The 22,734-nt window shown below is 41.0% G+C and overlaps 1 protein-coding gene across 1 annotated transcript; it reads left to right on the top strand.

The window, feature by feature from the left end:
* The first annotated feature begins 17,115 nt into the window (after positions 1-17,115).
* On the top strand, positions 17,116-21,452 carry ostc (oligosaccharyltransferase complex subunit). Its single transcript, XM_036517065.1, has 4 exons — positions 17,116-17,315; positions 17,698-17,791; positions 18,299-18,496; positions 20,960-21,452. The coding sequence occupies exons 1-4, from the start codon at positions 17,177-17,179 to the stop codon at positions 20,976-20,978; spliced, it is 450 nt and encodes a 149-aa protein (XP_036372958.1). The 5' UTR covers positions 17,116-17,176; the 3' UTR covers positions 20,979-21,452.
* Positions 21,453-22,734: the final 1,282 nt, after the last annotated feature.

Raw genomic sequence — 22,734 nt, 5'->3', positions numbered from 1 at the left:
GCAATCCACGAACATTCCCCATCTAATTTGGCAGAGTTGGAGGAATGAAAGAAAATTCCAAAATCAAAATGTGCAAAGCGCATGGAGAAATCTCCAAGACAACTCAAAGCTGTAATTGCTGTTAAAGGACAGTACTGACTCTTGGGTGTGAATACTCCTGAATTAAGCAGTTTTCAGATTTTTATTTTCTTAAACAATTCTGAAGACATCTAAATACGTTTTCATTGTATTTCTACAGAGAGTCACTTCAGAAGGAGCAGAAAAACATCCCATTGTAATACACTTAAATTTGATGTTGCAACACAGCAAAAAGAGAAATTATCACTGGGGGGTGAACACTTTCGGAAGGCACTGTATTGGGTATTTAGGGGTTAAATGGAAGCCATCGTTGCTTCTTCTTGCTCTGCTTGGGGCCGGATTGGCTGGCTGGCTGTCTGTCCCCATTTTTCTGAAGCTCTGGCTGCAAATGGAGAGGAAGGAGAGGAATTCATATGCTGTCTTGGTCAGACAATGATTCACAAAAACACTGATCATGTCCTACTCACCCAGTGCTCCTTCTCAGTGGCAGATGACACGCCACAAGGAACCTGAAAAGCAAAATCATTGAGAGGCTTGCAGAGAGACACCCAAACAGTATAGTGAACATGCCCATAGTATTCCTGCTGTATTGTGGGCAAATGTTACATACAGAGTACAAAAGGTAGTGTTAATGCTAATCAAATAAGTGAAGTCAACCTCTGCAACAAGCCAAAACCACAGCAAATGCTTAACTTACAGGAATATCGCCCGACAAGACAAGAGATAAATGTAAAAGATGCATGGGGAGCACGCATGTACTAGTACTGGAAGGACTTTCTCACCAGGATCTGGTCGGAACGCTGCTTCCGAACTCCGGGAATCACAGCAGCCTTCTTCGCCCACTCCCTATCGGCGGGTTTCCTGCAACACGGTGAGGATAGGGGTTGAGTTATACAAAACTGAAACCACCTGACCACCAAACAATTTGCAGGAGTTAAGAAATTACAACAGAAGGACAGAGTCCACGGCATATTTGCCTAGCACAAATCCAGTTCTGCCTATCTCTGATCAATTATGTTTGTATTTTTCATTCTATTTGCTTTCACTATACACATTTATGTAATTGCAAGCAAAATTACTATAACATTTAGAATATTAGCGTATTTATAATGCCGTGTATACAGACAAAGTATCTTGACTGGCACTTACTGCTGCGGAGTGTTATCACTGCACCGGCTCGTCTTCTCAGTGTCGAGCCCCTTGCTTTCCTGATCTCCCGCCTCCGTGCCAGATTCCTTCAGGAGCTTAATTTGTTCTAGACCACAAAAGGCCACAATTCAGACATAGGAATTTACAAACGACTGGGTGGTAAGAAATACATAATGAGCGTAAAGTACCTTCCAGCTCCTCTCTATGCAGCTGTTCCGCCAGCAGCTGGTCCTCGTACTGACGCTTCTCCTCATCAAAATCGGCCAGCATATTCTTCAGCTGCACCAGAAAATAATTACCTGATTCTTATCTATTCACTTCACAGTATCAACACATTGTACAGCTATCTGATGTGAGAGAGTGCAAACAACTGACCCATTCATTTCAATAACAATCCTGGAAGAAACTATGGCATCTGTGGTATGTGAAGGTATTGTCTATAATTGTGTGAAATACAACTTTTAAATACATTTTATTCTGTTCACAAATGGCACTGAATTAAAATTAGCATCTACCCTTGGACAAAAAGAGGACAGAGTTTCAGATAAGCTCACCATTTCCTCTTTCTCTGTGACCTCTGCTCCTCTGCGTCTCTGCTTCATCTGAGGATTGTGAATTGAATGATTACAGAAGGCAAAAATATATGTGCCCATTGGTAACAGTGCTATTCCTGAACACTTTAAGTAATTTTACAATCCAGACTTACTGGTTTATCCAGGGCATGAGACGATGGCACATTTTTGGCACAAATATCTAGAATAGAACAGACAACAATGTAGGATCAACATATTGCTAGGATCTCAAGAGAAAATCAACTGAATACAATGTGAGCAGGCATACAAGTTAATTGCATTGCAATCACTTTAAATATTCATCAAAAAATTCCGCCAACATGGCAGACACTACAAAACAGGAAGATTGAAGGGTAGGGGGTGAAGGGTATTCAGGGTGTCATGTGACTGCTGCAGCAGGGTGAAAGCCACAGTTTGCAGTGGATCACCTCTCTGAACAGGCCTCCGCTTTCTGGGGCAGCCGCGGCTGGTTTGCTTGAACCTTCCCTCAAATTTTGCCATTTCTTTACTGACATCCGCTAGCCTGGGAATCAAAGAAAAATCGAGACCAGTGAACACACTGTCACCATCTTAGCTGATGAAAGCAACATTTGACAGTTAATACATAATCAATCTGGGACGGTTACCCATTGTGATGCTCATCAATAACTTTATACAACTGGCCTTTGGTGGCTACTGAACTCACTTTCTCTGGAGGGTGGAGCTTTCTCTTTGCGCCTCTGTCAATCTCCGTTCAGCTTCACAGGTCATTGGCTGGAGGAAAGAGATAAAATGAGTATTCTGTCTTCATTCAAACATTATTCAAACATTACATCACAAAACTACAAAACTGCCTTTTTTGAATAGTGGCTATGTCCTTCTTACCAAGTTCTGCTGGACCATTTTCTCCATCTCTTCAACCTGAGGAAAGACAGGTAACAGTTGGTACAAGTTCAGAAACAGCAGATTCACACAACTCAGATGAACCCTACAAACACAGCCCAATTGTTTGTTCAGGCTGAAAACTAGCTAATGCATTTGAAGAGATCATGTCCGCTGGACACACCAAAACAACTAATATAGTGAATGCAGCAGTAGTTTATATTCTGTATTGTGTGGTAATGCTACATATGAAGTACATAACAGTGCATTGTATGAATAAGAATCACTGAAAATTAACAGCCGATTTAAGAATCACTGAAATTTAATTAGCCGTTTAAAACATCTGGGTCAAACCAATACAAATCCTTTCTAAATGTTCTTACAGTAACATTATGGGATACCATCGTACTGAATAAGTGTGGGTTTTGTAAGGGAGTGTGCTGTATTACTGAAGGATGAGCTGACTCACTTTGGTCTTGAGGGCAGCCTCAGCCCCCTCGTTCTCTTCCTCAAGTTGGTTCATCCACCCGTCATAATCTGCAGTCTGGCCTGCAAGTTCTGCCTCCTCCTCAGCCAATTTTCTGAAACACAGACAAGCGCAAGCTTCTACTACACAAGTCATTATTTTCAGATCCTGCAGTTTTCATGTGTTCTACTCCATAGCTACACGAGAGAAAATGCAGCCCACCGCCCCCGAAAGGTTCAAACAGTTTACGAAATTACAAGCAGCATGTGATCAATCGCAAACTGTCCTGCTCGACAGTTAAGATTTCATATTTCATAAAACAATCTCGTACTTTCTTCTTAACCAAATTTGAGGTTCGCGGTCTAAATGATGCCAGTGCAACTAGAATATCAATAATGGAAAGATCCTGTATTTTAATTCTCCGTCCATGTGCCATGTATGCATGTAGCCCATGTTTCCCGTGACAGTGTCTGCATCGATGCTTACTGCTGCAGAGTGCCCCTTCTCAGCAGGCACATGATCTTGGCAGTCTGAAGCTGCATTTTCAGGTCCTCGATCTGGCCTCCGTAAGGTTCACGCTCAGCACTGATGGAGGCAGAGCCTCTCCGAAGGATTTCGATTTGGTCTACAGCACAAATAGTGACAGCGGTGAAATTCAAGGAAATTCACATCTTAAATGAGGACAATAAGGACTCTCAGCGTAATGTACCTTCCAGTGGCTGCCTCTGTCCCTGGTTAGACTGCAGCTCATTCTGATAGCAGTCTCTCTCCCTCTCAGCCACACACAGAGTTGTCTGCATCTGTTTCAGAAAACACATGACTGAATCTAAACTCAGCAATATGCATCACACATGTTTGGTATGAAAGTAGACAACAAATCTTAACATGTATCAATTACTCAAATTGGAATGGATAGAAAAAAAGAAATATCTTGTCACACATATGGAGATATACAAATCGCTGTACGAATCCATACTTCTACAGTTAGTCTTTGCTAGATAGCCCAACATATTCAACCTTTAATTTTTATTTTTTGTTTGTGAAATTACAAAATATTAGTGAAATTAAAACATGTCTACTGCTTGAGAAAAGGGACTAAAAACTCACCATTTTGACTCTTTTCACAGATTTCTGGAAATCCTTGACAGATTCCTTCATGAAATATGAAATGGAATAAATGTAAAATATTTGAAAGTCAGCAACTTACTATTTCTTCCAAGGACAAGACCATTCTGAGTATAATTCTAGAATTAAGATATAGCTATATCAAAATGTTAGGGCATTATTGGCAGTGTTTTAAAGGAAAACAGTTTGTCTGTTTCATGCTAAATTTATGGTTTCATTTCAGTTCACCTGCATATTCACTTTGCCCTTTACACTCATTGTCATATACAGGCCAACTGCGCGTTTCAGGTTCTTACCTTCAGCTCCTCATTTTCCTTTGCAGCTGAGAGCACCAGTGCTTCAGCTGCCGCCTTTTTCTTGTCATGTCCCACTATCTACAATGGGCAAACACCGGACAGATGAGGATCAACGGTGTTCCCAGGAGCCACACATAGGAAAGAAACTAAGACCTGGCTTGTAAGGAGAGAATACTGTATTATTAGTTGATGATTTGCTCACCTGGGCCTTGTAGGAGTGCTCAGTTTCCTGATGCACCTCCTTCATGGCCTGAATTGTTTTTGTGCTGGCCTTCAGCTCTTCCTTCAGCTTTTCATCCTTGTCATGGCACTGAATCACCTTCCTGCAGCACAGATTATAAAGGAGTTAGCCTTCCACTAATGCGCAAGTCATTATTGTCATAACTACTGTAGTTTTTAAGTTATACAAGATATAATACGCCACTTATCTGCCAAGAATTTGAAAACTAAGGAATTAACACATTCAACAGAATGCTTGCATTGCTTGCCTGGTTCATGCAAACTTATCAGTGAAGTTTATCAGTTTACACTTCAGTTTGTCTTCTTTGGAAGTATATTTTGTGTCTGCTATATTGCATAAATTAAACTGCAGCTACATGTGCAGTAACATTAGGACCCTAAACCAACACCTGTGTCTGTCGTTACATTCGCAGAGACAGATTTTCACACTGACAGTATCTTGCTTAGTGCTTACTGCCGCATAGCGTTCTGCTTGTTCCGCCGAACGCTGTTCACGGCGTTTAGTTTCCTCATGACTTTGTCAGCGTGGAGGCCCATCTTTTTCCTCGCCATCTCCACTTCGTTCTTCAAGTTGTCCAAAGTTTGAGTGGTGTTCTCAAATGTGGGCCACAGTATCTTTGCAAAGTCCTGTTTGACATTTTAAATAGTGTAAAAATGACTGGTCGTATGCAAAGCAGTTAAGTCCTCGAAGCCCTTCCAAAATTTCCTGCCAGGCTGATCCATCAATGATTTCAGACATCTTATTCAACATTGAGATACTTCACGAAGTCAATTCAGATACCGAATGAAGTCCTCCCAAAATTCGCGACAAAAAATTAATGTAATGCCATAGGGTATCCTACATTGTCAGTTTAGTATTCTCGTTGTCTTAGCTAGACTAGCTAGGCTAACAACATTTCCTTACGGTGGTTTTTGTACGACTATCGCCGGTGAAAATGGATCGGCCTCAAGATAATTTTAAACGGGCTTCGCCAGCTGATTAGACAGCATTATTTCAAAAAGACCTGGTGGCCTAAACATACACAGCACTTAGTATTAGTATTCCAGAAGTCATGAACAGCAGTAAATGCAACATTAAAACAAGCCGACAACTCCTCATGGTGGGATGAGATACCTATCTTAATTGCGTTAAGTAAGATTGATAGGGCCGGAGCTGAATCTGGGGCTTCTTACCATATTGTTCGTTGTAACGTTCAAAACACGTTAAGTATCTTCTCGTTCGGTTCTCAATCTTTAAGGTTGTAGCTTGTCGTAATGTTTTCGCAGTAATGTGTGATAATGGATCGGGTAACGCAATATATGGATCTGCCAGCACAGGAATATTCTATGACGTCCATACGAAGCATACGACGTCATAGAGGGCCGCAATGAGCGGCAAACCCAGGCGTCCCTTCTTGGAGAACTCGACAACGTATGATTAGTCTATGCATCTGGAAGTATATCACCGAATCATTTTGCCTTAATTTACCATATTCTCAGGGAGAAAATACTTGAACGTATTTGTCACCCAGCTGTCCAATAAATGATCCTAACTATATCTGCACACACCCAGTGCCTGAATTGGAATGGAAAAAAAGTGTCAGTAATGTCACACACACACACACACACACACACATACTTTGCGTGGTGGTTGGATGCCTTTTATTTAGCTAGCTAGCTATTTTCTTGGTTGATCTGTTGGCTAACAAAAGCATAAAGACTTCAACTTTTACACTGTTTCTGTTACGCGGAGCTGGAAGAATCGCTGCGACACAGATGGATTATAGAAAAACAAATTAACTTTTACTAGTAATTCTAGTAACTGAGTTCTGGTTACTGAGTAATTCAGACTTAATTTGTTGAATGTAGCTCATTGTGGCTTGTGGGGATATATGGTTGTTACTGATGGATTGATACTATGTTTTTTTTATCAGTTTTTATGAGCAACATCTGTGTAATGTTTGTTGATCATATGTCTTTCTGTGCAGGATCAAGCGTGCTTTCCTCATCGAAGAACAGAAGATCGTTGTCAAAGTGCTGAAAGCTCAAGCCCAGAGCCAGAAATCTAAGGCAAATGCATTTGTATAAATAAAGAAACGTGGAAAAAATGACGCCCGTGTTCTCATCGTGATCATATTTCATCCGCGTACACCTACATCAGTGTAAAAATTATATTGAATGTAGTTCATGCTGTGACATCATTTGGTTTTAAATGGACTCGATATTGAATGAAGGGGTTGGAGACATCGGGTTGAACACAAGTGAGCTTATCCACCACAACAGCAGTGCATGCTTGCAGTACCGTCAGTTATATGTGTTTACAAATCAGGGGTAGTACCGCAAGATACTGATGTCAGAAACTGTCATATTTGAAAAACAAGGGGAGATTACAATATTGTCCCAATCGGTGACAGGGGTCTTGTAGATAATCTATGATGTAGTTTTTTGTTGCGGAATGTGTGATGGCAGACACCAACGCCTGCCTGACTGAACCATAGACAGTGATACACAAAAAATTAATCGACAGGTTCTAAGGTGCAGTTTTGAAAATTCAGTGTATGAATTCAAGATAGAGCCTGTGGATGCAGTGGATCCTCTAATCAGTCAATATACAGTAGATCAGTCATTTTGAAATTATGTATATATTCCCACAATATTTTGCAGATTCTTTGCATTACATTGGAGTAAGTGGAAGTCCGGGGAGGCGGCAGGCAGAAAAGCCAGACAGGCGGTTATTAGGACACCTGTTGGTCATTGTGGGAAGCAGCCACTGAAACCCTGACAGCATCACGCTTCCTGTGCCCTCGATGCTAAGGTCCTGTGCATCTACTTTTGGTTAGTGAGCTACGAGTGGAAATATTTCATGATATGTTATCCTTTGTTTTTATTTTATTTATTTTTGCCATGGTGACTCATTTTATACGGTAGAACGTAGCAAATAACTGGTTGCTGTGCTGAACTAAAGAAACAACAAAGCTGGCGTTAGCAAAATAGTCGCAGAGATCTCGCCGATGTGAAATCAGAAACTTGAATTGACAATTTGTCAAAGGTGGTAGTTGTTACTTATTCATGTAAAATTTTGTAGAACAGGAAGACTAGAAAAGCTGGCTATAGCCAAACTAATAACTTAAATGTGTTACAGGGAGACGCATTTTAGCTAACTAAGTTATAACTTCGAATCCGATCAATGTTAGCTATGTTCTTACTGGAACCGGGGTGACTTTAGCTACTTTTGTTAAATTTGTAATTACATTTTTTTCTGTATTTTTGAACAAACTGCAAAAATATTCTACACTAATTTTGAAAAATGTCATTTCCTGTTATTAACCGGAAAACCAGCAAGTTTAATTTGAATAGAAATCAAATTCCTTGGTCATTCTAAGTCATCTGTGCTGATCTCGAGAAGGTCCCTGCAGTGCAGTTATGTTGGATTGGCTTTGAAAGGTTTACGTTTCCTATTTTTTTGATCTTATTAAAATTGTCAAACCTCAGTTATTTATTTTTTGCTACTTGACATATTTGGTTATCCATGCGATCCACTCATGACGCCTTTTCCATTTTGTGCTAATAATTTACACATTTCTTTCTATTATATATATATATATTTTACATTTATCCAAATCACATATCAATATTCACACATATCTACATATGTCTATGTTATTCTTTATAACAGCCTACTGCCACTCTCAGTGCCTTCCATCTGTCCTTACATACAATTAGCCTACTACTCTCAGTTGTTATTTCATTATATTCCATTTGGGGCCAGATATATGGTTGCTTTTACAGGCTATTAAGATCATATTTTGTTCAATTGATTTTGTATCCTAAGATTTCACCAAATTCTTTTAAAATTCTAATAATATTCTTTTTATGACTTCTGCAACTGAATATAGATTTACAGTGCCCTCAGAAATTCCCAGTAATTATTTTTCTTTTTTCTGTGTTGCAACATCAAATTTATATTATAATATTAGAGTGGGATTTTTTTCTGCTCCCTTTTAAGTGACTCTCTACAGAAATAAAATGAAATAAAGTATTTAGATATCTTCAGAATTATTTAAAAAATAAAATCTGAAAACTGCTTAATTGATCAGTATCCACCCCCCTTTCTTTAAACTAAATTAGGAGAAGTATTTCATTTTCTGAAGAGCTCACACAGAATATGGTAAACAAGGTACACCTGTGTCCAAGTGTATACTTGCACAATGAATATCGCTGATTTTGGGAGGTCTCACAGCTGAAATGGCAGATCAGATTAGTCCTGCTGTCATGAAGACAAAGGTACTGCCCTTAAAACTTTGTTAGGAGAAGTTGTTAGGAGGAAAAAATCTGGAGAAGGTTCTAAAAAGGAGCACTGTGAAATCCATTATAACAAAGTGGAAAAAATATGGCACAACCCAGACATTCCCAAGATCAGGCCATCCTTCCAAATTGAGTGCCCTGGCAAGAAGGGCAATTGTCAGAGAGGTGTCCAAGAGACCAGCTACAACACTGAAAGATTTACAGAATTCACTGGCTGAAATGGGAGAACCAGTGCAAACCACAACAATATCATCAGCTCTTCACAGATCCAGCCTTTATGGGAGAATGGCCAGAAGAAAGCCATTTCTGAGAAAAGCCAACATAAAGGCACACCTGGAGTTTGCCAGAAGCCATGTGACAAAACCTGAGAGCTTTTGGAAGATGTTGTGGTCTGATGAGACTAAAGTTATGCCCTCTTAGTGCCCAGGTAACACTACCATCAAGTATGGTGGTGGTAGCATCATGCTCTGGGGCTGCTTTCCAGCAGGAAGAACTGGAAAGCTTGCTGCCATCAAGGGGAACATGGATGGAGACAAACACAAGCAAATTCTAGAGAAGAACCTATTCCAGTCAGCCAGAGATCTGAGTTTAGGGTGAAGATTTATGTTCCAACAGGACAATGACCCTAAGCACAGGACAAAAGGAACGACTTGGAAAAAAAGGTCTGTGTTCTGAAATGGCCAAGTCAAAGCCCAGACTGAAATCCAATTGAAAATCTTAGCATGACCTTAAAATGGCAATCCACGAACATTCCCCATCTAATTTGGCAGAGTTGGAGGAATGAAATAAAATTCCAAAATCAAAATGTGCAAAGCGCATGGAGAAATCTCCAAGACAACTCAAAGCTGTAATTGCTGCTAAAGGACAGTACTGACTCTTGGGTGTGAATACTCCTGAATTAAGCAGTTTTCAGATTTTTATTTTCTTAAACAATTCTGAAGACATCTAAATACGTTTTCATTGTATTTCTACAGAGTCACTTCAGAAGGAGCAGAAAAAAATCCCATTCTAATACACTTAAATTTGATGTTGCAACACAGCAAAAAGAGAAATTATCACTGGGGGGTGAACACTTTCGGAAGGCACTGTATTGGGTATTTAGGGGTTAAATGGAAGCCATCGTTGCTTCTTCTTGTTCTGCTTGGGGCCGGATTGGCTGGCTGGCTGTATGTCCCCGTTTTTCTGAAGCTCTGGCTGCAAATGGAGAGGAAGGAGAGGAATTCATATGCTGTCTTGGTCAGACAATGATTCACAAAAACACTGATCATGTCCTACTTACCCAGTGCTCCTTCTCAGTGGCAGATGACACGCCACAAGGAACCTGAAAAGCAAAATCATTGAGAGGCTTACAGAGAGACACCCAAACAGTATAGTGAACATGCCCATAGTATTCCTGCTGTATTGTGGGCAAATGTTACATACAGAGTACAAAAGGTAGTGTTAATGCTAATCAAATAAGTGAAGTCAACCTCTGCAACAACCCAAAACCACAGCAAATGCTTAACTTACAGGAATATGGCCCAACAAGACAAGAGATAAATGTAAAAGATGCATGGGGAGCACGCATGTACTAGTACTGGAAGGACTTTCTCACCAGGATCTGGTCGGAACGCTGCTTCCGAACTCCGGGAATCACAGCAGCCTTCTTCGCCCACTCCCTATCGGCGGGTTTCCTGCAACACGGTGAGGATAGGGGTTGAGTTATACAAAACTGAAACCACCTGACCACCAAACAATTTGCAGGAGTTAAGAAATTACAACAGAAGGACAGAGTCCATGGCATATTTGCCTAGCACAAATCCAGTTCTGCCTATCTCTGATCAATTATGTTTGTATTTTTCATTCTATTTGCTTTCACTATACACATTTATGTAATTGCAGGCAAAATTACTACAACATTTAGAATATTAGCGTGTTTATAATGCCGTGTATACAGACAAAGTATCTTAATTTGGCACTTACTGCTGCGGAGTGTTATCACTGCACCGGCTCGTCTTCTCAGTGTCGAGCCCCTTGCTTTCCTGATCTCCCGCCTCCGTGCCAGATTCCTTCAGGAGCTTAATTTGTTCTAGACCACAAAAGGCCACAATTCAGACATAGGAATTTACAAACGACTGGGTGGTAAGAAATACATAATGAGTGTAAAGTACCTTCCAGCTCCTCTCTATGCAGCTGTTCCGCCAGCAGCTGGTCCTCATACTGACGCTTCTCCTGATCAAAATCGGCCAGCATATTCTTCAGCTGCACCAGAAAATAATTACCTGATTCTTATCTATTCACTTCACAGTATCAACACATTGTACAGCTATCTGATGTGAGAGAGTACAAACAACTGACCCATTCATTTCAATAATGATCCTGGAAACAAAACTGTGGCATCTGTGGTATATGAAGGTATTGTCTATAATTGTGTGAAATACAACTTTTAAATACATTTTATTCTGCTCAAAAATGGCACTGAATTAAAATTAGCATCTACCCTTGGACAAATAGAGGACAGAGTTTCAGATAAGCTCACCATTTCCTCTTTCTCTGTGACCTCTGCTCCTCTGCGTCTCTGCTTCATCTGAGGATTGTGAACAATTGAATGATTACAGAAGGCAAAAATGAATGTGCCCATTGGTCACAGTGCTATTCCTGAACACTTTAAGTAATTTTACAATCCAGACTTACTGGTTTATCCAGGGCATGAGACGATGGCACATTTTTGGCACAAATATCTAGAAGAGAACAGACAACAATGTAGGATCAACATATTGCTAGGATCTCAAGAGAAAATCAACTGAATACAATGTGAGCAGGCATACAAGTTAATTGCATTGCAGTTACTTTAAATATTCATCAAAAAATTCCACCAACATGGCAGACACTACAAAACAGGAAGATTGAAGGGTAGGGGGTGAAGGGTATTCAGGGTGTCATGTGACTGCTGCAGCAGGGTGAAAGCCACAGTTTGCAGGGGATCACCTCTCTGAACAGGCCTCCGCTTTCTGGGGTAGCCGCGGCTGGTTTGCTTGAACCTTCCCTCAAATTTTGCCAGTTCTTTACTGACATCCGCTAGCCTGGGAATCAAAGAAAAATCGAGACCAGTGAACACACTGTCACCATCTTAGCTGATGAAAGCAACATTTGACAGTTAATACATAATCAATCTGGGACGGTTACCCATTGTGATGCTCATCAATAACTTTATACAACTGGCCTTTGGTGGCTACTGAACTCACTTTCTCTGGAGGGTGGAGCTTTCTCTTTGCGCCTCCGTCAATCTCCGTTCAGCTTCACAGGTGGTTGGCTGGAGGAAAGAGATAAAATGAGTATTCTGTCTTCATTCAAACATTACATCACAAAACTACAAAACTGCCTTTTTTGAATAGTGACTATGTCCTTCTTACCAAGTTCTGCTGGACCATCTTCTCCATCTCTTCAACCTGAGGAGAGACAGGTAACAGTTGCTACAAGTTCAGAAACAGCTCTGATTCACACAACTCAGATGAACCCTACAAACACAGCCCAATTGTTTGTTCAGGCTTAAAACTAGCTAATGCATTTGAAGAGCTCATGTCCATAATGTAATGCTACATATGAAGTACATAACAGTGCATTGTATGAATAAGAATCACTGAAAATTAACAGCTGATTTAAGAATCACTGAAATTTAATTAGCCGTTTAAAACATCTGGGTCAAACCAATACAAATCCTTTCTAAATGTTCTTACAGTAACATTATGGGATACCAATCGTACTGAATAAGTGTGGGTTTTGTAAGGGAGTGTGCTGTATTACTGAAGGATGAGCTGACTCACTTTGGTCTTGAGGGCAGCCTCAGCCCCCTCGTTCTCTTCCTCAAGTTGGTTCATCCACCCGTCATAATCTGCAGTCTGGCCTGCAAGTTCTGCCTCCTCCTCAGCCAATTTTCTGAAATACAGACAAGCGCAAGCTTCTACTACACAAGTCATTATTTTCAGATCCTGCAGTTTTCATGTGTTCTCCTCCATAGCTACACGAGAGAAAATGCAGCCCACCGGCCCCGAAAGGTTCAAACAGTTTACGAAATTACAAGCAGCATACGATCAATGGCAAACTGTCCTGCTCGACAGTTAAGATTTCATATTTCATAAAACAATCTCGTACTTCTTAACCAAATTTGAGGTTCGCGGTCTAAATGATGCCAGTGCAACTAGAATATCAATAATGGAAAGATCCTGTATTTTAATTCTCCGCCCATGTGCCATGTGTGCATGTAGCCCATGTTTCCCGTGACAGTGTCTGCATCGATGCTTACTGCTGCAGAGTGCCCCTTCTCAGCAGGCACATGATCTTGGCAGTCTGAAACTGCATTTTCAGGTCCTCGATCTGGCCTCCGCAAGCTTCACGCTCAGCACTGATGGAGGCAGAGCCTCTCCGAAGGATTTCGATTTGGTCTACAGCACAAATAGTGACAGCGGTGAAATTCAAGGAAATTCACATCTTAAATGAGGACAATAAGGACTCTCAGCGTAATGTACCTTCCAGTGGCTGCCTCTGTCCCTGGTTAGACTGCAGCTCATTCTGATAGCAGTCTCTCTCCCTCTCAGCCACACACAGAGCTGTCTGCATCTGTTTCAGAAAACACATGACTGAATCTAAACTCAGCAATATGCATCACACATGTTTGGCATGAAAGTAGACAACAAATCTTAACATGTATCAATTACTCAAATTGGAATGGATAGAAAAAAAGAAATATCTTGTCACACATATGGAGATATACAAATCGCTGTACAAATCCATACTTCTACAGTTAGTCTTTGCTAGATAGCCCAACATATGCAACCTTTAATTTTTATTTTTTGTTTGTGAAATTACAAAATATTAGTGAAATTAAAACATGTCTACTGCTTGAGAAAAGGGACAGCTTTACTTAAAAACTCACCATTTTGACTCTTTTCACAGATTTCTGGAAATCCTTGACAGATTCCTTCATGAAATATGAAATGGAATAAATGTAAAATATTTGAAAGTCAGCAACTTACTATTTCTTCCAAGGACAAGACCATTCTGAGTATAATTCTAGAATTAAGACATAGCTATATCAAAATGTTAGGGCATTATTGGCAGTGTTTTAAAGGAAAACAGTTGGTCTGTTTCATGCTAAATTTATGGTTTCGTTTCAGTTCACCTGCATATTCAGTTTGCCCTTTACACTCATTGTCATATACAGGCCAACTGCCCGTTTCAGGTTCTTACCTTCAGCTCCTCATTTTCCTTTGCAGCTGAGAGCACCAGTGCTTCAGCTGCCGCCTTTTTCTTGTCATGTCCCACTATCTACAACGGGCAAACACCGGACAGATGAGGATTAAAGGTATTCCCAGGAGCCACACATAGGAAAGAAACTAAGACTTGGCTTGTAAAGAGAGAATACTATATTATTAGTTGATGGTTTGCTCACCTGGGCCTTGTAGGAGTGCTCTGTTTCCTGATGCACGTCCTTCATGGCCTGAATTGTTTTTGTGCTGGCCTTCAGCTCTTCCTTCAGCTTTTCATCCTTGTCATGGCACTGAATCACCTTCCTGCAGCACAGAGTATAGAGGAGCTAGCCTTCCACTAATGCGCAAGTCATTATTGTCATAACTACTGTAGTTTTGAAGTTATACAAGATATAATACGCCACTTATCTGCCAAGAATTTGAAAACTAAGGAATTAACACATTCAACAGAATGCTTGCATTGCTTGCCTGGTTCATACAAACTTATCAGTGAAGTTTATCAGTTTACACTTCAGTTTGTCTTCTTTGGAAGTATATTTTGTGTCTGCTGTATTGCATAAATTAAACTGCAGCTACATGTGCAGTAACATTAGGACCCTAAACCAACACCTGTGTCTGTCGCTACATTCGCAGAGACAGATTTTCACACTGACAGTATCTTGCTTAGTGCTTACTGCCGCATAGCGTTCTGCTTGTTCCGCCGAACGCTGTTCACGGCGTTTAGTTTCCTCATGACTTTGTCAGCGTGGAGTCCCATCTTTTTCCTCGCCATCTCCACTTCGTTCTTCAAGTTGTCCAAAGTTTGAGTGGTGTTCTCAAATGTGGGCCACAGTATCTTTGCAAAGTCCTGTTTGACATTTTAAATAGTGTAAAAATGACCGGTCGTATGCAAAGCAGTTAATTTCATGCCAGGCTGATCCATCAATGATTTCAGACATCTTGTTCAACATTGAGATGCTTCACGAAGCCAATTCAGATACCGAATGAAGTCCTTCCAAAAATTCGCGACAAAAAATGAAATGTAATGGCATAGGGTATCCTACATTATCAGTTTAGTATTTTCGTTGTCTTAGCTAGGCTAGCCAGGCTAACAACATTTCCTTACGGTGGTTTTTGTACGACTATCGCCGGTGAAAATGGATCGGCCTCAAGATAATTTTAAACGGGCTTCGCAAGCTGACTAGACAGCATTATTTCAAAACGACCTGGTTGCCTAAACACAGGCCTATACAGCACTTAGTATTAGTATTCCAGAAGTCATGAACAGCAGTAAATGCAACGTTAAAACTAGCCGACAACTCGTCATGGAGGGATGAGATACCTGCTTAATTGCGTTAAGTAAGACTGATAGGGCCGGAGCTGAATCTGGGACTTCTTACCATATTGTTCGTTGTAACGTTCAAAACACGTTCAGTATTTTCTCGTTCGGTTCTCAATCCTTAAGGTTGTAGCTTGTCGTAATGTTTTCGCAGTAATGTGTGATAATGGGTCGGGTAACGCAATATATGGATCTGCCAGCATACGAATATTCTATGACGTCCATACGAAGCATACGACGTCATAGAGGGCCGCAATGAGCGGCAAACCCAGGCGTCCCTTCTTGGAGAACTCGACAACGTATGATTAGTCTATGCATCTGGAAGTATATCACCGAATCATTTTGCCTTAATTTACCATATTCTCAGGGAGAAAATACTTGAACGTATTTGTCACCCAGCTGTCCAATAAATGATCCTAACTATATTTGCACACACCCAGTGCCTGAATTGGAATGGAAAAAAAGTGTCAGTAATGTCACACACAAACATACTTTGCGTGGTGGTTGAATGCCTTTTACTTAGCTAGCCAGCTATTTTCTTGGTTGATCTGTTGGCTAACGTTAGCTAACAAAAGCATAAAGACTTCAACTTTTACACTGCTTCTGTTACGCGGAGCAGGAAGAATCGCTGCGACACAGATAGATTATAGAAAAACAAATTAACTTTTACTAAATGCTCGAGAAAACCAGGCTTCGTGCACAAGAATACAGATGGCAGTTCGAGACTGGGCGATGAACAAGAGAAAAATCAGAGATTATAGAGCACACAAAACACACAAAGCTAACTAAACGAAGGTGAAACAGGTTAACTAAATGAAAGCAAGGGCATCCGGTGCCGAGGTACCTTGCTTTAGTTAGCTGTGGTAATTGATGAGGTGGTGTTGTGCATACTTTTCATCATGTGTATTTAAACGCGACATTGCCTTGTCAAATTAAAGTGTTCCCCCCCGCCCCCCGGTCAAATCATATCTCTATAATACACATCTGTATAAACTGCAAGAGGCTGGGAAATTTTCTTCATTGTTTTCCTATTTAATATTGCTTTTGTTAATCTGGAAATACTGCGCTTAAAAATAAGGTACTAAATTGTAAAGGCTATATCAAACAAAAGTGGGTGTGTTGCAATTTATCATAAACTACATTTCCCAATGACAACAAACTGGAAACGACGCCATTGCGGCGCTACATAGAGCCGTAATGGCTATGCGGTTCTGCAAGACGCTTTGGCCACGTCAAATAATACAGGTCTTGTCTATTGTATAAATCAATACTTTATGTACATTTAACGTTATCCTCAGATGAGCATCATGTACAAATAAAAAAAATCAAAAGATAGACGACTATCTATATTTCAAGCTCAAATCAGTTGTTATTACGGTCCAGAATAATTTGGCTTTATTCGTATTTTTCTAACTTGTGTTGTATCAACCAGCGCCTGTCAGCTTCCTGGCCACGTCTGGGTTCGAGAGGAAGTGTTTTGAGAAGTGCGAGCAAGGGAAGAAATTCATTTGCACAGCAGAAGTATCCACCAAAAATTTAACATGGAAACTCTTTACGGGCTCCCATTTGCAGTGCTAGAATGCCCGAATATAAAACTAAAAAAGCCGTCTTGGCTCCATATGCCTTCGGCTATGACGGTCTACGCTTTAGTAATTGTGTCCTATTTTCTCATCACTGGAGGTAAGTCAGGTAGCTGGCAGCCGGTGAATTTCTCATTCTTAAATGCTTGTGTTCTGCTTTTGTAATGCATTGTCAATTGCGGTTTGCCGAGCTAAAGCAGGTTTAACGTTTAAGTTAATCAAAGTGCACAACGTGAATCGACACTCTGAATGAATGGAAGTACAGGTGATGGAGGCCTTAGACGTTAGCTAGTTGAGCCAGCACCCCATATCTGCAATCGAAATGTTTGATTGAGTACCTCACTTAAAATGTGTGTTACTTTTCAGCTTCTAAAAAGGAAGCATTTACTGGGCTAAACTATTAGCCACCGAAGTGATATATTGCATTTTGATAATTCTTTACCTTTTCCAGTGCTTTATTTGGACCTTTCTTTTTAATGCAGGGATAATATATGATGTCATTGTTGAACCGCCGAGCGTTGGTTCTATGACGGATGAACACGGTCATCAAAGACCTGTGGCCTTTTTGGCGTACAGGTAATTTACGGATTGTACCTAGCAGCCATTTCAGTCTTCATACTTCCGTTGATAAATCAGTATTGAAGCAATTTGCTATTGGAACTTCTCACACACCTTTGTTTACACATGGCAGTAATGTGCGTTATAGTCCGCAAAGATCCAACTTGTATGTCACTGTTAGCTTTACCCACTCAAAGTACCACAGCCAGTAAACTGGTGTTGCCAGTTCTTCAGAACAGATGATGACTATATTATAAATGTGAATCAGTTGATCATACACTTCATTACGTTAAATTACATTGCATTCAGGTAGCAGATGTTCTTCAGGCGACTTCCAGTACAAAAGAACAGAAATGTATCTGTTCAAATTGAATGAGCAACAGTGTTAGACCAGGCTAACAACACTCCAAGACCAGTGAGTGAGAGCATACCACTATTAAAGCCATCTTAGATCTCTCCAGCAGTTAGCGGAGCAGACTTGTAACCTCAAGATTGCAGGTGTCTGACAGTCATTTCCACTCTCAGGGTCAACGGGCAGTACATCATGGAGGGCCTGGCCTCCAGCTTCCTCTTCACCATGGGGGGCCTGGGCTTCATCATCCTGGACCGCTCCAACGCCCCCAACATTCCCAAGCTCAACCGCTTCCTCCTGCTCTTCATCGGCTTCGTCAGCGTGCTGCTCAGCTTCTTCATGGCCCGCGTCTTCATGAGGATGAAGCTGCCGTAAGTGACTGCACCATTGTGCTGTTAAGTGACACGCTGATCTTATTCAGTTGGGCTGTAGAGTCTTTTCATTGGTTCAAACAGGTGAAGGATTTGACAGGATATGGTTGCGCTATTATGGGGATCAGGAAGCTTCACTTTCCCACCATGAGCAAATTGCTTTTCTGTTTGCATGCTGCTCTGTTTTGATTGGACCTGACGAGCCATGTGCAGCTTCTGTGCCAATCAGAGAGCAGCATAGATAAAACCAGCTCCCCCTCCTGATGCCTGTAGTACATTTAGGAAGACCTTGGGCCATATGTGTCAATCTTTGTGTACAACTTACCGTAGGAACATGCATACGCAGAATCCCATGATTTGTGTATGGAGGTTTTTTGTCAAACACCACATACGCCTGATTGTCTTCATAAATCTGAGCGTAAATCAAATCAGCGTGAGATTATGTGCACATGAACGCGCTTAACGTCCACTTCTACAATTCTTATATGGACTGAGACACGCCTTTAATTAGTCGAATTAGCATATAGAGATCCCAGGTAAATCTGAGTGAAATGCAGAGATTGATGTTGAGGATCAATGGTAGGACATAAGAAAAGAAATTATTCGGACACAGAGATAGAGGTGATGGTTGATGAGGTGGAGAGGAGAAAAAAGCGTCCTTTTTGGAGGCCAGACTAGCAGCGTTTCAAATCCATGGAAAATGTGGAGTGGCTCAAAGTGGTGACTGCTATGAAGGCAGTTTCACCAGAGGTGCGCATGGTGGAGGAGGTGAAGAAGTGTTTACAAAAACAACTTCATCCTCTTTTGGTGCCCGTGTTGCAGTGTGAGTGCAGTCGATTGCACCGATTACATTAAGAAAACCAGCCATTGCTGCAAAGTGCATTTTGATATTGGCCTGTTCCTCCGCAGTGTAACAAAACGTTATATACCTTGGAGTCATCTGGGTGATCCCTTCCCATACTATGGGCATGATACAGCTCAGAGAGGATTGTGATATTCCCGACCTGTCTGCAAGCTCTCTTTGGAATGTCCTGGTGGCGAGAAAACCCAAGGTGGTTAGAACTTGGAGTTGAAACGGTATTTTATAGGTTCTCCGCGTTTCTCTGAGGAGAAGAGGCTGCAGTTCCTCACAGAGGCTGAGGAGAACGGCCCTTGGCAATCTTATACATCATCACTGGTGAAGAAGTCTGTCTGGTCCCTGAATGCACGTTCATGTCTGATTAGGTTATTCTCAATATCTTCTAAAAGTGCTAGCACAGCCATACTGATTGTGAATGCTTTACGCTTATACATTGTAAATGAGTCTGTAAGATAGGAGTACGCATTAAAAATGTTCGATTACACATGGTGATCTGTGACATTTTCATTTTTTTGACTACAAGGCCCAATTACAATGTTAACGTAATAATGCCAAACTGACAGTCAGTTTTGCCATAATGTCCGACATTGTTCACAGTTTACAGTTAAACCAGTATTTCGCATAGATGCATGCGCGATAACACTCATCAATGATTGACCCGTTTATTTGCATCGCCGTTAGTTCCTCTTGGTGTCGCCAATCTGCAAGTTACAAATTTTACACGTACGCCACCATGAGACCATGCGCAGAGGTACACATATTTTCCCGGCAAGTATCTTTTCATAAATACCATTTTATGTGTAGGAAAGTGCTCAGCACAATTTTAGTGCGTACACACCGTTGACACATGTGGCCCCTTATCTGTCTACTATCTGTGTTTACATGCCTCACCACAAAAAATGACCTTCATGATTTGCAATTGGTAAGGCCCTCTGTACATGTTTCAGCAATGATTCATTGATCATCCTGACCACAGATCAATCTCTGACCATTCAAAAAAAAAAATCAGCTGGATTGAAATCTGTCTTTTAAATCTAAATAAAGGTCATGGCTGCATTGTAAGAGACACCACTCTTGTGTGCAAATGCAACAGCTATGCTTATGTTCTTTGATCAAAACAAAATAGCTGAAACGTTAATACCATGAAAAACTGTTCACAATTCACATAACTGAAATCCATAGCAGAACCGCAGGAGGTTCAGTGACCACTGGGACGTTGAGCACGCCCACATGGAAGCATGATGCCACACCGTTTGGCTGCTTTATGCCATCGTCCAATCAGCTTGTACTGTTTCAGACATGTGGTTCGAAGCTTCATTTTAGAATTGAAAATTCTCTGACTGTGAAGTTCAAGGTCGAGTAATTAAACCAAATTTTTTTCTTTACCCTCAATCACTGTATGAAACTCCAGTTCTAAGTGTCTGAATAACAACCCACTGCCCAAGAGATTTGCATTCATTCACACTTTCAGGCAGGATACTAAGCATCAATAAATTGTTCCCAGATCTCAAGGTGCCAGCCCGACAGCCCTAGTCCCTGGTATACACACTGCGTGCTGTGATCGGTTCATTTTCACAACATTATTTTTCTTCTTTTGTCCACAGTGGATACCTCATGGGTTAGAGATGAACGCACAGGAACATCACAGAGAGGATGGAAGGAAGAAGAGTAGGAGGCTCAAGACAAGACAGGGAAGGTGGAGGAACCCCTGGCTCTACTGGAATGCCCTCCGATCGAGACTGAACTGCCATTAGCATAGCCAGGCTAATGGCATTTCAGCATAGACGAAGCGCTTACATCTACTTTTCACAACATACTCAAGTATGAAATCAATACTTCCAGTTTTATTCAAATTTCCAGAAAGGAATCACCAGGTCTGTTTTTTTTTATGTGTATTGTCCAGCACAAAGCTGTCCGATTGATTTCGTTTTTTTGTTTCTGGGATGTAAAGGTTAGTTTCTTTATCTCTGAGGAGCACTTTCCGTTTATAAACACGGCGTGCTCTTCGAAGGTCGCCTTAAGGATAGTTACCCAGATGGTGCGTGATGTTCAGTTTTTTCCTAAGAAGAGCGAAAATAAACGTTTGTACTTTCCAGACTGCGTGTGCATGGTTCTGTGTTTGGTCTTCCGCTGTTTGCTGTTGGTAAACGGGCGTAGGAGGAAGGAGCGCGCAAACAAAATACAGTTCAAGAAGCTGATGCTTTCGAAAGCAGAATCCGAGAATGCACTCCCATTTCCAATCTATATTTTGCCTCAAGAGAAATCAATCCCTTTTATTTTATATGCTCTGAAAATGTTGCCCTTCTCCCACAGAAACTTACAGGAGTAACTTCAAACAATGCTCTGTCCAGCCAACTAAAGGAAAAGCCCATGTCCACAGAGATGTCTAGTTATGTAGTTGTTTTCCACAATAACTCACAACTAGAGCATTATTTCTGCAATAAATGATTTGGATGAGAACACTGATCTCACCCCTGACTGCATGAACTCCATCCAGGTTTACAAGAAGAATAACATAGTGGGTCATTACATTCATTCATTACATTACATTTATTTAGCAGACGCTCTTATACAGAGCACCTTTCAGCACAATAGAACATCAGTGTGTCCATTCAAGTTGAATGAGCAACAGTGTCAGACCAGGCTAACAACACTCTCAGACCAGTGAGCGTGAGCATAACACTATTCAAGCCCTACCCTAAATTAACTTGTGCAGTGTGGTTAAGTCTGAAAATGCTGATATGAGCTCTAGAGTGTATTTTGTAATCATGTCCACAGGGAGGCATTCTTGAGCTACTTATTGAACAAGGAAAACGTGACGTCACCAAGAGGACAGCATGTACATTGAACCAGGGAGAAACAGCTGTAACAATTTGTACCATGTATAAATACGGAATGCAAGAAGTTGCACTTTCGTTCATAGGTAAGCGAAACTTCTGCAACCGACGCCATGCTGACAAACATATTTAATGATTTTTTAATATTTAATCTGCACCATACCAGTGGTAAACATTTGCTCGATACCACACAAATACTAGAACTTTTACAGTAGGCATTAGTTACTAATATTTATCTAAAATTTAGCGCAATGAGTTATATTTTAGGAACTTTTTAAGAGGAAGCGGGGATTGGCGGTATTTATATTTCGTCTTAAGACAGAAGGATGTAATGTTTTGCTGGTTCCTGTAACATGTTAACATTCAGGGAGTCAAAAGGTAAATGATTCGCGAAGCGGGCCTTCCCATGGTGAATCAGTCAAAGAGGTGTGTTTGAACAGCACGCGACGTGGGGGGGAAATGAGGTGAGAGAAATGAAGGCATCGCTGAGCAAGATCTTCCACTCTGCACTAAGGGCTCCGTACCTCAGGGGCCCATCTTTC

The sequence above is a fragment of the Megalops cyprinoides genome, chromosome 22 (assembly GCF_013368585.1).
Source record: "Megalops cyprinoides isolate fMegCyp1 chromosome 22, fMegCyp1.pri, whole genome shotgun sequence".
NCBI lineage: Eukaryota > Metazoa > Chordata > Actinopteri > Elopiformes > Megalopidae > Megalops > Megalops cyprinoides.
Note: the sequence above shows the minus strand (reverse complement) of the source record. Positions and strands in the feature narration are given on the sequence as shown.

Bases quoted from the DNA above. Each gene is read 5' to 3' on its own strand.
- ostc (XM_036517065.1), top strand. From the start codon at position 17,177: ATGGAAACTCTTTACGGGCTCCCATTTGCAGTGCTAGAATGCCCGAAT. The intron at 17,316-17,697 runs GTAAGTCAGGTA...TTTTTAATGCAG, and splicing joins CTATTTTCTCATCACTGGAG to GGATAATATATGATGTCATT. The intron at 17,792-18,298 runs GTAATTTACGGA...TTCCACTCTCAG, and splicing joins GTGGCCTTTTTGGCGTACAG to GGTCAACGGGCAGTACATCA.